An 18,028-nucleotide genomic window follows, 5' to 3' on the forward strand; every position below is an offset into this window, starting at 1 on the left:
TCAGAAAGACAGGTCAGAAGTATTAGGACGCTAAATTATCAGATCTGAAACCTTTGTTTGTTTGCCTGTTCGCCTACACACCTTAAGTTTGAACCACCCTCAGAGAAGGAAGGTGGATATTTCTTGTCGGGCCAGGGAGGATATATCCATAACTTTCGATTCTGCTAAAGAGAGGTAGTTAGTTAAATTGGTACCACCAGCCTCAGAACCCTGATTGCAACCTGAACCTTGCCAGCGGAGTGGGAGCGGTTCTGACGCCACGGAGACCCAGCATCGCACCCAGAGCCACGCACTGATCTGTGAACAGATCGACCCTCGAAAGGCCACCCAAGCTCCACCGTCAGACGGCCACGAGACGCCTCCGCCCAATCACTGACGGGAAGGCGCATGCCCGCACGGAGATGCAGCATCCACGGCCAGCGAGGAGAGGAACCACCGCGTGAGCTCCAGCCTTCGATCGAGTCTGTCCTGAGACGACCCCGCCTGAAGTCAGCCCCCGACTCCCACGTAAGCTGGAGCCATCAATTTGCATTCAGGGCCCTGACGCCAATTTATTTAATAAGAGAACTTTTATAGGTACATCCAGCCATATAGTTCTTCCCGTCCAGGCTTAGGTTAATTCTCTAGAGGCTCTCCCAAGCGACTCCCCCAACCACACTGCCTCATACCATTTAGCCGTGAATCACTCTAACTTACTCGAGCTATTTTGTCTTTCATTACTATCACTTTGTTTTGTTTTGTTTTCTGGTTTTATTTTCTGTTGTTTATAATTGAATGTAGTCCAAAAGTAGTTTGATATTTCGCCAATAAAGTCCCTTTTCTAAAGCATCCTTGGTGCGAGCGTTTCTCTCTCTTGCCCTGGTCTGTAGACTTCAAATAAATCCGGGTTACCTCACACCCTCACATAAGGTTCTAGCAATAATAATATTAAAATTGCAAAATCTGTTACACTAATGCTTAATGAATAGTTAACTAATAACTAAATAATGGGAAATTAATAGTTGATTATTATATATTTCATGATTAATTAGCGACCCTTAATGTAAAGTGTTACCCTTTTACTTTTGTACTGCTGCTCAAGTTGCTTTTTATTTGAGTCATTATTTTATCCAAGTGTTAATACTTTTACTTGAGACTGGGTTTAGGCTACTCTACCCATCTCTGAGAAGAGCGTCTGAGTCTCCACTTCTGTGATCATTTTCATCTTTTGGATTCTAAAGGAATCTCTGCTCTGTGGAAAATCAGCAATGAAAAAAATGAATAATATAGTTGTGTAGATCACAAAAACAGGCTAAAGAAGAGGAATAAAAGCTGTCACAAGCAGCTGTTAACTGATTGGTTAGCTGGTTCACTAGTTAGTTTTCTAGCCAGCTGGTTACAGAAATGTCAGTTTCTAGAAACTCACATATTTTCAAACCGGCTGCTTCTTTCCTTTTGCCCCAGTAAATTCCTGGGTGAAGCATTTTTTTCTACACAAGCAGAACCTTTTAATACAGTTCTGTTCTGTTGTATTCTAATATGCTTTGCACCCAAATCACTACACTGACTTTCCTCACAGGTCTGTGTCCTGAATAGGTTATATACACTTACAATGTTGAGATTTTTTCCCCAGTCCAGCCCAAATTAGAGCTGTGAATTAGTTTTAGTCATTTTTAACGCAGGAAACTGATTTAACTGTGTATTCCAGTATCACTTCATGTCTGTTAGCATGAAAATATATGTGATTAAAAGTTAAAAAATAAAGAAATAAAATAATAATATAATACAAATTTAAAGGTGTTTTCTTGTGTAATTTCCTTTCACTGGGTTGGAAATACAGGAATGGGCGGGACTCAGTTGAAAAATATTGACCTTGCTTAAAGCAGAACTTGCTTAGTCTCAACCGTCATACTAACTTTTTCAGCAAAATGAAGAAGCGGAGTCTAGTTATTCTACATCTTTTCTTTGTGTGTTTCTGTGTTTACACATCATCACAAGATGGTAAGACTTTTTTACATCATATGTTTTTCTGTAGTAACTGTATCCTTTACCTTTCACTGCACATTCAGATATGGAAACTATTGAAAATGTATTACAATGAAGTACTTTATACTAATCATATTTTTAGTCGATAAATATTGTGATTTTACTAGATTTATTATTGTAGCACTATTTCTGTCACTGCACCTTGTCATGGCACTCAGTACTCTTCAGATTTTAGAGATTCTGTTTGTCTTGTTGGAACATCAGTTAGATGCTATGACCTCCTTGCACAGGCTGTGTGGAACATAAACACTGTTAGGCAAACACAGCAGTGTAGAACCTTCAGTGGGTTTGGAAAATGCATGTCTGTCATTTTTATTATATTTATCACATATACATTACTCCTGGAGGGTCTTCTTCCTCTTCCCAACTGTTGTGAAGGTTTTTTTCATCAGAGAAAGAATCTTCCTTCATCCACCTGTTGTTTTCCCTGGTCTTTTCTCACTATTGCATTATTTTTATTCATTATTTTTTTTAAGAATGTATCAAACAGTGGATTTGGACACATCTAATGGTTTTGCTATCTCTCAGTTGGGTTTGATTTATTTCTTCAGCCTAATGATGGCTTACTGACAGCTTTTTGGACTTCAAATAAAGAGTTAATACTGTTGTCACTGCCGGTGAAGCAAGTAAATACCACACTTGACATGAACTCACACACCTTGCTAGCGTGGGGTGGCATGTAGGGAAACAGTTGTAACTCCTACACTGTTCACATAATTTGGATGTAAATACCCTCATATTAATTTCAACTCCAACTCCTGGAGTCTTTGTTCGAAAGCCAAATATTTATGCACGTGACTGTATATATATATATATATATATATATATATATATATATATATACACACTTGATTAATTTGCTATGTAGTAAAGCTTAATACTAGTATACTTAGTATACTAGTATACTAGTATACTTAATAATGAAAAAATATAAATAATACAAATATAATAATAATAATAATAATAATAATAATATATGAACAGCAGGGAGCAGAGCAGGAAAGCAGAAGTGTCTTTTTTACCACCGTCTTAAAAAACAGCTTTAACTCAAAGTTGAGTCTAAAGCATTTTCTTACAGCTCTACACAACCAGCCAAAAGTAGTTTGATATTTCGCCAATAAATTCCCTTTTCTAAAGCATCCTTGGTGCGAGCGTTTCTCTCTCTTGCCCTGGTCTGTAGACTTCAAATAAATCCGGGTTACCTCACACCCTCACATAAGGTTCTAGCAATAATAATATTAAAATTGCAAAATCTGTTACACTAATGCTTAATGAATAGTTAACTAATAACTAAATAATGGGAAATTAATAGTTGATAAATATATATTTAATGATTAATTAGCGACCCTTAATGTAAAGTGTTACCCTTTTACTTTTGTACTGCTGCTCAAGTTGCTTTTTATTTGAGTCATTATTTTATCCAAGTGTTAATACTTTTACTTGAGACTGGGTTTAGGCTACTCTACCCATCTCTGAGAAGAGCGTCTGAGTCTCCACTTCTGTAATCATTTTCATCTTTTGGATTCTAAAGGAATCTCTGCTCTGTGGAAAATCAGCAATGAAAAAAATGAATAATATAGTTGTGTAGATCACAAAAACAGGCTAAAGAAGAGGAATAAAAGCTGTCACAAGCAGCTGTTAACTGGTTGGTTAGCTAGTTCACTAGTTAGTTTTCTAGCCAGCTGGTTACAGAAATGTCAGTTTCTAGAAACTCACATATTTTCAAACCGGCTGCTTCTTTCCTTTTGCCCCAGTAAATTCCTGGGTGAAGCATTTTTTGGCTTACTGACAGCTTTTTGGACTTCAAATAAAGAGTTAATACTGTTGTCACTGCCGGTGAAGCAAGTAAATACCACACTTGACATGAACTCACACACCTTGCTAGCGTGGGGTGGCATGTAGGGAAACAGTTGTAACTCCTACACTGTTCACATAATTTGGATGTAAATACCCTCATATTAATTTCAACTCCAACTCCTGGAGTCTTTGTTCGAAAGCCAAATATTTATGCACGTGACTGTATATATATATATATATATATATATATATATATATATATATATATATATACACACACACTTGATTAATTTGCTATGTAGTAAAGCTTAATACTACAATCTAATGAAAAAATATAAATAATACAAATATAATAATAATAATAATAATAATAATATATGAACAGCAGGGAGCAGAGCAGGAAAGCAGAAGTGTCTTTTTTACCACCGTCTTAAAAAACAGCTTTAACTCAAAGTTGAGTCTAAAGCATTTTCTTACAGCTCTACACAACCAGCCAGCACAGTCATTTAATCTCTGTAATAAATGCAACTAAGAACATGCAGCTAGATATCAATCTGGAATTCAAACTGATGCTGTCTCCTCAAACTGCAAGTCTTGCAAATGTGTTAAATAACAGTCTCCAATAAGTCTGGTGTGCAGAGCTGGCAAATGCATGCCACAGATGACTACTGTCACGGGACCAGATCTGATTTTGTACATCTGAGGACAACCTGTTTAAATTGTTGGTGCTGGATTGTGGCAGAATCTATTGCTAACAATGATATACCCCTCAAAACCCAGCCTCACGTTTCTCTATTGCACGCTCTTTTAATGTCTGGAGTATAACCAGGCAAAAAAAGTTAGCTAGCGGAACACTATAGTTAGCTGATGTCCATTCTTCAAAATGAATGTAGTCTTTGGTACAAAAATATCTTTGGTAAGTATGTTTCATCAGAAAATGAGTAAGTGTGCACTATTTTCTCAAAAATGAGAAGCACTCAAGGCCTTCAAATACAAAAATAAATGTTCTCATTTTCCATTGCAACAGAGTAATATCTCAAATGAAGTACAGTCTAAAGACCAGCTGTCAGGGTCAGAGTGGGACCAGTTTTCACACACACAGCACTGTCTTTGTACAAAAATATGTTCTCTAAAATCTATGCATTTTTATCTTCTGTCTTATACTTTTATTATTTACACCAACCAGCCACTTCATTAAGAACACCAGCTTGTATCTACATTCACAGCTCATTTTATCAGTTCTACCTACAATATAGATTTACTTTGTAGTTCTACAATTACAGCCTGTATTTCATCTGTTTTTCTGCATACTTCTTAAATGAGCCAATTTCTGTCACATTCGACTGAAAATAAATTGAAAACTCAAAAGAGCTGATCCTATAGAGAAGAGGTTCCCAATGTTTATTAACTCACAGCCCACACAACCAACTACAAAAGCTTCTACGGCCCACAAGATTTTACCAACCAGATCGTTTGAAGCAGGGATGTCAAACTTAACCACTAAAAGGGCCATATTAAAAAACCTCAACAAATCTGTGGGCCAGAGAATGCTTTTATTCCTTTTTAAGTAACGTTTTGTTATGACCTGAATTGGTCACTGTTAATTCAGAATATGCCAAATTGTCAACAGCAAAATATAGGCACTTGTAGCAGGCCTTGAAATATTGCATGAATACTTGAAATACTCAAAATTGAAATGTCTCCAGGAGCTCAGTCTTTTAAACCTACTTATTTGCTCAGACACCTGGCATCTTTTCTATGCTGCAAGTTCATTAACTCTTGGGCTCAACTTCTGAGCTGCTTAGCTAACATTAGGTGCTTATGTTGGTTGAACTGCAGCTGAAATGCAGCTAGTGTGTTTGGTGATATCACTGGTGTGGAATTGAGGTGTAACCACTGTCCCATAGATTGCTGTTGGGGTAAGCCAGTCGGTGTGCACATTATGATGCAGGGCATGTTGGGGACTGTAGTGCAACGCATTCTGAAACAGGCAAAAATTAATAGAAAATTAAAATACTTCTGCAGGCCGGATAGGATTGTGTCCTGGGCCTGATCTGGCCTGTGGGCCTTGTGTTCGACACATGGGATTTAAAGCTTGTATCTACATTCACTGTTCATTTTATCAGCTCCACCTACCACATAGGTTCACTTGGTAGTTCTACAGTCACAGAGTATAGTCCATCTGTTTCTCTGCATACTTTGTTAGCCCCCTTTTAACCTGTTCATCAATGGTTAGGACCCCCACAGGACCACCACACAGCAGGTATTATTTAAGTGGTGGATCATTCTCAGCACTGCAGTGACCCTGACATGGAGGTGGCGTGTTAGTGTGTGTTGTGCTGGTCTGAGTGGATCAGACACAACAGTGCTGCTGGAGTTTTTAAACACCTCAGTGTCACTGCTGGACTGAGAATAGTCCACCAACCAAAAATACCCAGCCAATAGTGTCCTGTGACCACTGCTGGAAGACTAGCAGATGACTAAAACTACCTGTGCAGCAACAGATGAGCTATCGTCTTTGACTTTACATCTACAAGGTGGACCAACAAGATAGATGTGTCCGATATAAAAATCTGCCCTTTAAATAAACTGTATAACCAACAAAGTGGGTATACGTGCATAATTTGTTGATGACCTGCCTGTGTAAGGAAACATCACCGCTCTGTCAGGACATGCAAGTCAGGGTAAATCATCACAGTGCCACATATCACACGAATGGTAAAACATGCCGATAATATTCATTGAGAAAACATGCTGTCAGTTCTCTGTTTGCTCTTAATGCCACTGTAAATCTTTGTGTTTTAAGAATCTGGTCCACTGGCTTGTAAGCCAGTTGCAAGTGCAAAGTGGCTTTATTTGGGCGGTCCAGTGCTCACTGTCAAAACAGGCAAAGGTCAAAAGACAAGCAGGCAACATAAGAGACATGTCCACAGTCCAAATCCAGTAAGACAAGCAGGAAAACTATATAAACACAACACACTCAGAACTCAAGTGTGATTGGGCGGAGTCAGGGAGAGTCCAAGTGTAGTCTCCCCAGTTGGGGAAAACAACATGACAAGGTGAGCAAATATGGAAAAATGATATACTATCGTACGATCTATTGTCTGTCTTTCAGAGGTGACGTGTACCGTGCCAACAATCAAAAATGCAAAGACACTGAAGAAACCAGGCACAAATATCGAGTACCAGTGCCTACATGGACATGAACCCGACAGGTTTGTCATCACCTGTAATCAGAAGGGAGATTGGGACAATATGCGCGACTGCACTGGCAAGTATCCATTTGAAGAGACTAACAACAAAATTTTCAGACCCTAGATGAGCAAGATTACCACAGCAATATCAGTATCTATTTATCTATATACCAACTTGCTTCTATTTTTCAAACACCAGGATACAATCCAAGAGCAGGTTTAATGGAAACTTGAAAATGCACACACTGGGAAATTCACATGAGTATACAATCAATGCATCAAGCAGCCAAGTAGCCAAGTGATGGTGGTATGTGTACAAGTTTGGACACCCAACTAAACCAGTACCTTTGGCAGGTATCAGATCTGCAAATGATTTTGTTGTCAGTTAGGAGTTTTAGGAGTTTTAACCCACTCTTTCATGCAGAACGTTTCTAGTTCTATGATATGCTTGGGCCGTCTTGCATGCACATTTAACATCTACCCACAGTTTTTGAATGATCTATAAGTCAGGGGACTGTGGGGGGCACTCCAAAAGCTTCAGCTTGCATTTCTTGAAGTAGGTGGATTCTGAGTTATGTTTTGGATCATTGTCCTGTTTACAGATCTATCTTTTCTAATCTATTTTTTCATCTACTAGCACAGTGTTTCCTGTACCATTGGCTGCCACACAACCTCAAAGCATAATACATCCCCACTGTTCTTTTCCCACCCAGTTCTTTTCATCAAATGATGCTTCTTCTCCAACATACTTTTGATGATTCTGGCCTAATTGTTCCATTTTTACCATAGATCTTGTTTCCAAAATACCACATCATAGGTAAGGTTTCCTTATGATGACTGTTTCATGCAGATCATGTTTGTGCAAGTAACGCTGCACAGAACTGTACACCACCACTCCTGTTTTGCTAAACCTTCCTGCAGGACCTTGTCTTATGGGGGTTTTGCTTTGCCTTTCTAGCCAATACACAAGTTCTATCAGACAGTTTTCTTGGTTTTCTAGATGCCTTGACTTGTAGTTAGTTTCCCTTAACTACCATTATTAATAACATTCCAGACAGTTTTCCAGACAGCTAGAAGCATGTTGACATCTTTTTATAGCCTTGCCTTGTAGGCATCAGCTTAATTTTTAGGTCCTCTGCCAGCTGCTTTGAGGAACTCATAGTTGTTAAGTGTTAGTTCAAGGTTTGAAGAGTCAGAGAATTTTTACACTCTGGACATCAGCTGATAAGTCAAAATGACAATTCTTGACCTGCCTAACCTATTCTATTGAGTCAGTAAAGGCCTAACATGTTAACTACAAATGGAAGGGTTTCTAAACTTTTGCAAATGTCATGATTATGATTTTGTAAATAATATTTATTTAAATTTATTTTTAAAAATAATTTCAACATGATGAAATGTATAAAAAAAAATCAACATGAAATGTATGTCTGAACCCCTGCCCCCTCCGCATAATATGCAAATGCTTAATACAAACCAAATGCCAAAAAAGTTAGGAGAGTAAGCATAATGCCATTAAAAAAAGAAGACAGTGATTAGTAAATTTTGTGTGACCTGTATTAAGGCATGGTGAACTGTTACAGAACAGGCTCGTTTTTAATGCAGTGCTTTTTGAAAGATTGAAGATCATGGCCATCATTCATTTGTGGTTTTTGGCCTTGCTTTTTATGCACATTTTAAGACATTTCTAGATTCCCTGAATCTTTTGATAATATTATGCACCATAGCGTACCTTGCAGTCTCTCATTATGGACAATTGTTTCTCAACAGTTGGACTATATGTTGATACATTTTTTGGCAAAGTGGCGATCATTGACGCTTCCTTAAACAACTAGGCATTTCCTGGATGCTTTTTTTATACCCAAGCATGATTACATCAAAATGTTATCTGAACATTTCACAATATTCCAAACCCTAGATTTGCCCCTTTCCCAACTTCTTCCGAACGTGCTGCAGACATCAATTTGAGAATGAGTGTAATTTACAAAAAACATTGAAGTTGATAAGATGAAACATTAAATATCTTGTCTTGCACTGCGTTTGTTTAAAACACATCAAAGTGAATTTATAAATCAGTTTTGTGTTTTATTAGCATTTCACATACTGTCCTAATGGAATTGGGAATTGGATTTGCAATGTGAGGAGAGATGCAAGTGAGCAGAGTACTACTTACTGATACTTTGCTCACACACCAGGTTCCCACACCTTTTTTAAGCTTCAAATTTGACAGCAGTCAGTGTGATTCAGCTGTGTTATTAGGAGTTAAACCACAATGATCATGTTAAAATAAACCCAGCAAACGTGCAACATTGGCGAGACCTACAGATGTGATAGAAATCATGTCAATTATAGTTTAGACCATATTTTGTACATCTGAGAAACATGTTACAGGTTCAATATCTGCACATCAAACTAGGCCCACTTCTGAACGTCTACAGATGTTTGGATAGGGCCTCTTTTTGATGCCTGTGAACATACAAAATTGACTCCCTTAAAGTCTGATCATGATCTGTTTTAGACGTCTGCGCATGTCCAAAAAATACACTATATTGACAAAAATATTGGGACACACTTCTTAATCATTGAATTAAAGTGTTTCATTCAGTCCCATTGCCACAGGTGCATAAACTCAAGCACCCAGCCATGCAGTCTGCCTTTATAAACATAAAAAGAATGAAACATAGAAAGAGTGAAAGAATGAATTGTTCTAAAGAGCTCACTGAATTTGAGCGTGGTACTGTAATAGGATGCCACCATTGCAACTAGTCAGTTTGCGAGATTTATTCCCTACCTAGATATTCCACCATCAACTGTGAGTGGTATCATTGAAAAGTGGAAACATTTAGGAAGCACAGCAACTCACGAAGTGTCAGACCATGTAAAGTTACAGCGGGTCGCCAAGTGTCTGAGGCGCACAGTGCTTAAAATCGCCAACGCTCTGCTGATCAATAACTGCAGAGTTCAAACCTCCTCTGGCATTAAAGAGTAACTACACTCCACTACTTTCAGCTTCAACTTCACCCCTGGCTCAACTTTGAAAAATTCTCAAAAATGGGAGGGGCATGCTGGGAGGGGCACTGCAGTGATGTTTGGGTTTGGAGGTGGGGCTGCGAGGGAAACCGGGTGGGCTGGGTTGCAGTGTTTTTATAGTTAATGTTAGCTACCAGAAAATATGGTAACATATTGAGTACCAGTGTCTTCCTGGATATGAACCCGACAGGTTTACCATCACCTGTAATCAGCAGAAAGATTGGGACAGTATACACCACTGCACTGGCAAGTGTCCATTTGAAGAGACTAACAACAACATTTTCAGACCCTAGATGAGCAAGATTACCACAGCAATATCAGTATCTATTTATCTATATACCAACTTGCTTCTATTTTTCAAACACCAGGATACAATCCAAGAGCAGGTTTAATGGAAACTTGAAAATGCACACACTGGGAAATTCACATGAGTATACAATCAATGCATCAAGCAGCCAAGTAGCCAAGTGATGGTGGTATGTGTACAAGTTTGGACACCCAACTAAACCAGTACCTTTGGCAGGTATCAGATCTGCAAATGATTTTGTTGTCAGTTAGGAGTTTTAACCCACTCTTTCATGCAGAACGTTTCTAGTTCTACGATATGCTTGGGCCGTCTTGCATGCACATTTAACACGTACGCACAGTTTTTGAATGATCTATAAGTCAGGGGACTGTGGGGGGCACTCCAAAAGCTTCAGCTTGCATTTCCTCAAGTAGGTGGATTTTGAGTTATGTTTTGGTTCATTGTCCTGTTTACAGAAGCTCTTTTCAGCTTCAGTTTCTTGACTGTCAAATTTGCTTCCAGAGTTTTGTTTTTTTCTCATCTATTTTTCATCAACATCAGCACAAAAATTGTGCACCAGGAGCTTCATGGCATGGGTTTCTATGGCCAAGCAGCTGCATGCAAGCCTTGCATGCAGTGTGAGAGAGTATGACTGTGTGAGAGTTTAATAGTGAGTGAGAGAGATTACCTAAAACAATTTATTTTTATTTAGAATTATTTTTGAATATGTATTCAATGCTTCTATTTTCCTGTTGCAGTTTTGGCCTGTTTTGAATAAACAACGGCCCGTTTGGGTCATGGCAAAATGTTAAGCAAAAATAAAAACACAGCTGGCCCACAGATTTACTGTGATTTTTAAATATGGCCCTTTGAGTGGCTGAGTTTGACACCCCTGTCTTAGGGGAAAACTTAGTTTAAGGTGTTTTATGCAGCTGGGGCCTGGTCCTCAAGGCATGACTCCCTTGTCGCTCTCCAGTACTGTTATACTGACTTCAACAGTGACTAAAAGTGCCCTGGTCATCGAGACAACAGACAAATGAAATAAGGCGATAGCCTTGAAAAATAGTGAAAGCAACCACTTGCACAATTGAAGAGAAATGGAGCTCAAAACATGTTTGAGGTGACCCAGAAAACAATGTGGAAAAACTGCTAAGATGACCTGTGCATGGAGGAGTTATTTTTAAGACCGAGAATGTATTCAATGCCAGCTAAAACTTTATAATCCATCAATGAAAGCTTTAGAGGTATGCAGGAAACGTGTGAGCCAAAAATGTACTTGAGCGCAAGATAAAAAACAACAAAAGGATCAACATTTAAACCTCCTCAGACATATAAAAATAAAAAGTGTTTTGACAGAAATTAAAAGATTTCCCTTTTTTGGTCATAAATGGGCTGTACTAGTCCTTCTATAAAGAGAAATTAGCAAAGTTGTGGGCAGTTTCATTTTACAGTAATGTGAATTTGGTTGGATATTTTAAGAAAAACAAATTATTAAAACATGCAGTAATTTGATTGACTGGAAAGATACAAAAAAACTAACATTTCTTGGTTATAGAGATTTGGAACAAAGACTGTGAAGGTCTAAATAAAAAGGTGTAAAAAGCATTCAAAAATAAAACGTTTCAAAATAATACATCAGTTATGGTAACAATCATAGTAACAAAGTACAAAGTACTTTCTACCCCTGCTGACCAAGATGTACAGTGTTTGGCTTGTGGCAATCTAAATGTATCAATATACAATTTGTGTATAATCAGGCACCCATATAAGACTCAGACTTGCACACAGAAGACTACTAAGACACAAACACGGTAGAAAAAAGCTACATGTTTGGTACAGAGAACTGAATCATTCCTCTACAGTTTGCTACTTTGGGGATGTTGCTGCTAAATTGCAAGAAAGTTGTGCTGCCCAGACTAAAACAGTGTTGTAGGCTCGTTCTGAAGCCCAGTGAAATCCATGTGATAACAGGCCTAATTTTAGTGTGTTGCTTGACTGGGCATGAAAGAACACGACAAAGTACCTACAATTCTTTTATACAATGTGTATGTGTGTGTGTGTGTGTGTGTGTGTGTGTGTGTGTGTGTGTGAACAGCAACAACACTAGACTGTGGCCGGCCCCCACAGATTGAACATGCCGTACAGGATTTTAAGGATCGATATGAGAACGGTGAAAAAGCTGCTTATGACTGTCCTGCACTCTATGTTAAGGAAGGTGATCTGACCTGCACACGAGGCAGATGGGCAGGAAGTGGGAAGTGCTGGAGTGAGTACTACTGTTTTACTCTTTTCTATTTTTTACATTAATCAAATATAAAGTAACTGTGCATTAACAGTTGCAGAAAAATGTTATTTTATTGCTAGTTCCTGTAATGCTTCGCTCCAGTGATCATGTTCGCTCACTTTTAAAAAATGATGTCAGTAAGGAAAAGAGACTAGTTAAATAAATGAATTCATTAATTACAATACATAAAATAAAAAACATATGGAAAAATACACGGGCATGTATTTTTTTTTAACTTCAATCAAAAACACATTTCAAACAAAAGAAAAAAAAACATTAGACCCTTAGTACATTAAACATTAGAAAACTAATTATTACCATTTAAAAACAGATTTTCAGGTGTAACCAAACCAAATTAATCTAAACATTTACTGCTCAGTGATTATTAATATCGTAAAACTATTTCTTTCAAAGACTTGCGGATGAGAAGATAAACATAATTTCAGCAAATGTCAAAAATGAGTTTATGAACAAAATGGCAAGCAGCTGAGCACTGCATGACAGATGAGCTACAGTCAGTAATCATGTATCTATAATGTGCACCTCTATGGTCGGCTGATTAAATGACCAATTACTGAGGAGCTACATTAATGTATCTAATAAACCGGTAAGTCTCTGTGTATCTGGGCAGTTGTAGTTAGATCTTCCCCTTAAGGGAGGTCATAAACAACAATTAGTCACTACAACTGTTCCCCTGGTGTAGATTACAGTATTCCTCAATTTATGAGTAGATCAGTGATTCACAATGCTGGTCCTGATGTTCTCCTTCTCTGCACATTTTAGTGTTTATTCTGCTAACAGCACACTTGACTCCACACATCGTCTCATTACTGAGCTTCATTAGGTTAGCTCGAGCACGTTAGAGCTGGAAAAACGTGAAGTTCAGGGAATCCGGGAATTAAAATGAAGAAGAGGAACTCCAGAGTTACACAAACCACACAGAGCAGAGTGATACACAGAGGAGTAACTGTATTATAATAAGGAGATGCTCTTTTTTCCATCTGTATGTTTTCCATGTCTTAATCTGTACTATGTACTGTCTCAGTTATATCACTGAACATAAACACAACCATGAATGTACTAATTAAAACATGTTTGTTTGATTTCAGAACCCTGCACTGTGGATCTTAAAGCTATGGATGACCGTAATATACAGCTAAGGCATAAATACACAGAAAAAATCTATTCAACACATAAAGATTTTATTGCGTTTTCTTGTAAAAGAGGATATAGACTAGTGAAAGGCAGTGTTCCTTTCCGTCAGCGCTGCAATAATGGAGAAATTCTCTTGCCTGTTTGTGAACAGTGAGCCACAGGTTCCCATTAAAATGCTGTGGGGGGGTTAGTTGTGCACTTCACTGCTTAAAGAAGAATCACAGTGAAGTCATTTTAACATGCTGTGTTAAAGTTTAGATGTTTGTGTAGTGATAAATAACTGAGGAGGCTGCCATTCAAACTACATTCAGGTAAACGTCCATTCAGTTAGCAGAAGAATGGATTGTGTGCAGTCAAATACAATAAATGATGATGACCAGAGAGCTCCTCTTAGTTTCATGACCTGAATAAAAAAAATAAAATATTATATAAAACACAGCGCCTCGAGATCAAATGAAATGTCATTTACAATTTTAACCTCTTAAGTAGCATTAAAAAAGAAGCCCTTTGAACTATTCATAAGCTTTGCTTGCTCTATGTTGTTCATTGATTATGTTTTCCAGCAAAATTAATAAAGCATTTAAGAATGTTCACTATTTCTTTTTATCTTTGTCTTTACAGAAATGTAAATGTACATAATGCATATTTATTATTTCTTAATTTTTAGCTACAGTGAGATATCCTAGCTGTGATCAACTGAAAACTGGAGGAAGATTTATTTTAAATATGAGATAATTGTAAGAGTTACTAAACTGCAGGAGTTTAATGTTGTAGTGATGTTCATATTGCCCACCTGCTAGGAATATGTGTGATATTTTAAAGCATCAGTTTTTTAATATCCTAATTTTCCTCATCCTTTTTTTGCAGCTATTGTGTTATTGTTGTTATATATCCATAGAATGTCCAGATCGAAATTAAGCATGAAATTAAGCAGAGGATGTCAGTTTTTATTTCTGAAACAATATGAAACATTTGTATTTTTGCCATTTGTTTTTATTTAACTCGACCAATGTCAGCGCAGTATACAGTCTACTCTAAAAGTACTTACGTTTTTTCTATGAACCAAAGACATTTGGGTTTGAGATCAAAAAATGATAATGATACATCAGAATGTTAGCTTTTATTTCTTGATAGTCACATCTAGATGTGTTGAACAGCTTAAAACATGGCACCTCTTCTTTGAACCCACCCAGCATAAATATTGGAACATATGACTAATAGGTGTTACTTGTTGCCCAGGTGTGCCCTGTTACATTAATTTTTAAACAACTAATTGCTCCAAATGTCTACTTATGGTTTGAGCCCTGTTTTTTCCTGTGAAAATGCATTTGCAAACCATTCTGAAGCTGAGAAAAGAGGGAAAAGCAAAGTCATTGCAAACACTGGGCTTAGCCAGTGTAACAGTTTGGAATGTCCTGAAAAAAAGAAACCACTGGTGTACTAGCAACCATCAAACAGCTTGGCCAAAGAAAACAACAGCAGCTGATGACAGATACACTGTGCGAGCTATAAAGAAAAAAAAACCAAAACAACTGTCAGTGATATCAGTAACCACAGCAGCTGATGACACAAACACTGGTAGAAGTGTGAAGATAAACCCAAAAAATAGCATCCAAAGGTATAAAAGCAGGATCATCACTGGACCCAATGTTTCCATGTCACATAAACATGCAAGATATAGAGTTAATTATGTTGTGCTAAACTACATAACAAAAACATTATGACTGCAGTAATTTACAAACACTACACTTCCCATAATACCCAACAAAGTTTCCAGTTTGCTGTACAGCAACTGTTCTCAGTACAGAGCTAGCAGTAGATGGACATGGACATATGTAAGTGTTTTTTAGTGGGCCATGAGCACACGCGCCCAGAGCGGTGGGCAGCCCTATCCACGGCGCCCAGGGAGCTGTTAGGGGGTTAGGTGCCTAGGTCAAGGGCACTTCAGTCACATGCTGTCAGCTCAGGGATCGACCTTCCGGTCACAAGGCTGCTTCCCCAACCTCCACTGCCCCAATGTAAGGAGCCAGCCCGTTGTAGCCTATCAAAAAGCATATTAGACTGCTCAGTCTCAGTTGGTGCAATCAGAAAGAGTGTGATTTTGCTCTGTAGGCATGTTTAATAAGCTAGGTGACAGAATTTCATGGTCATGGTGACAAATATTATGTTTTCTTAGTTAAATTAAATTCAGTATTAATTTTAACCAAAAGCTAATACAGCTCTCCCTCGCTTTCTTCTTGATCACTAACCTCCATCAGATCAGCTCCTTCAGTCCTGTCAGTCTCCTTCAGCTTCTTTCTCTCCCTCTCTTTCTGTGTTTAGTAATACATTCATTTTATTAAACTCAGATTTATAAGAACTCAAGGAAATAATGATCAATCAGTTTAATTTAACTGGTAAAAATATTCTCCTCTGACTGGCCTTCGACGGAGCTGCTGCCTCTTAATGTCCATCTACAGGTTGAGGAATTGAGGAATATAAAACCAGGTTATGATGATCTTTTCACACTAAACTGAATCAGCTTCCTGATTGAATTTTCCACCTTAAATGCTGCAGCAGTTTCATTCTGGTGCCTCACAGCGGAAACTCGAACAAGAATCTGGCGAATAGGAAAAAACTTCAGCCTCGACCTTTTCACTGACATTAACTTACTGTATTAATGCAACAACAATATATGGCAAATACTGATGTTATTGTTTCCAAATACTGAAGCGAAATCTAAAAACAAAGACTATAAAAAGCTGTCAATAACGTTATTTCTATCTCTCTTGTTCTTTCACTCTCACACTCACTATGAAGTGAGGGTAAACCAGAGACTCTATGGGTTAAACTAGTTGATTTGTCAGCCAGTTAGCTAATGTTGTGTTAGCCTAGCCTGTTTTCTTTACCTCACTTAAACAGATTCCTATCACTGGTTAAACAGGTTCCCATCACTGTGAACAGAATTGTTCACAGTGATAGGAACCAGATGTCTGAAGTGTTTCATGCCTTGAACAGCTACTGAACATTTCAAAGCTGCCTCACAGAAAGCTCATACATAAAAAAGTTACAAATATACTGCTTAAGTCCTGAGACAATGTTTTTTGTGAAGGTTCTTGGCTTAAAACATATAGTTTTTAATGCATTCATAGTGAAGAGATACATGCATGACCTTTTAAGGCAAAATAGTACCCGAAAATAAGTGCAGAGCACCATGGGTATCTCCGTGGCAGCAGAGAGACTTTATATGTAAATATGTTCTGTAGTTAGTTCAATGAAGAGCAGCAACAACCCTGCTATAATTGTATGGCTGGCAGTGGAATTCCAACTGCAGCATGGTGGTTTTGGATAGCACACACTGTAGACATCCCGATCCCTGGTAACTATCACCAACACTGTAAAGAAGTCAGTATGTTTCTCTACAGTTAACCATTTCACATTAAACCACTCTGAAAGAACTTGTTTAAATCCCAATAATTTAATTATCTGGACATTTTGAAAAGATTTCCCCTTTAAGGTCAAGATGCCTTCAAAACCCTTTATTTTCTAACAACTACTCCATCCATGGCCCAGTTTAAGCTTCCTGGCTGAGGCAGTCAGGTTTTTGTGTTAGTCAACATGCGACTTAAATCTGACTGTCCCATCTCTATCTTATGCACATCTAAATATGGCCAGAGATACATTTACCCCTGTGTATTTAGTGCCTTGTTTTGATCATCAGCACTGACAGCAAATACTTCACATTTATCCAATCATTAGTTGTATAACTGGCATAATCCTGGTTGAGCATATTTTATAAATCAGGATCAAAGTTAGGATGTAACAGAATATATATTCACAATACAGAAATTTAGTGTTTATATTGAGTCCAAGTTACATTTTGTAAAGACAATATTTAGAATACAGTTACTGTTAAAATGTGTTAGTTACTTTGTTTATGTATTGTAATGAAATACATCACATTAATACATGTAGGACAGTGTATTCAGTGTTTAACCAACACTACTTTTCAAACTATTCCACCCAATTCTGATTGCGACAGTCACTTTTTAACACCAAAATGGGTTTGGGACGGCGTGAAACACTAGTAAATCTGCCCTTTGAACACTGAAGTTGTCCTCAGCAGCCATACTGTGGTTCAGCTTCACGGTTCAACTATCGTTATGCACCAACTTTCATTCACTCCCAATTTTTAAATGCAATGTGGCTAAAAATCAGTGGTGGACAAAGTACACAAATAATGTACTTGAGTTAAAGTAGAGATATCCAAGGTAAAAT

The 18,028-nt window shown here is 37.8% G+C and overlaps 1 protein-coding gene across 1 annotated transcript; it reads left to right on the top strand.

Moving 5' to 3' along the window:
• Window positions 1-1,853: 1,853 nt before the first annotated feature.
• Window positions 1,854-14,364, top strand: LOC118818718 (complement factor H-related protein 1-like). Its single transcript, XM_036586075.1, has 4 exons — window positions 1,854-1,980; window positions 6,938-7,093; window positions 12,428-12,598; window positions 13,726-14,364. Exons 1-4 carry the CDS (start codon window positions 1,908-1,910, stop codon window positions 13,923-13,925), a joined length of 600 nt encoding a protein of 199 aa, XP_036441968.1. The 5' UTR covers window positions 1,854-1,907; the 3' UTR covers window positions 13,926-14,364.
• The last annotated feature ends 3,664 nt before the right edge of the window (window positions 14,365-18,028 follow it).

Source organism: Colossoma macropomum, unplaced genomic scaffold (genome assembly GCF_904425465.1).
Source record: "Colossoma macropomum unplaced genomic scaffold, Colossoma_macropomum, whole genome shotgun sequence".
Lineage (NCBI taxonomy): Eukaryota > Metazoa > Chordata > Actinopteri > Characiformes > Serrasalmidae > Colossoma > Colossoma macropomum.

What these genes read in the sequence shown, in the direction of transcription:
- LOC118818718 (XM_036586075.1), top strand. Translation starts at nt 1,908, where the DNA reads ATGAAGAAGCGGAGTCTAGTTATTCTACATCTTTTCTTTGTGTGTTTC. An exon ending in CAATATGCGCGACTGCACTG is followed by an intron (nt 7,094 to 12,427) that starts GCAAGTATCCAT and finishes GTGTGTGAACAG; the next exon opens with CAACAACACTAGACTGTGGC. An exon ending in AGGAAGTGGGAAGTGCTGGA is followed by an intron (nt 12,599 to 13,725) that starts GTGAGTACTACT and finishes GTTTGATTTCAG; the next exon opens with AACCCTGCACTGTGGATCTT.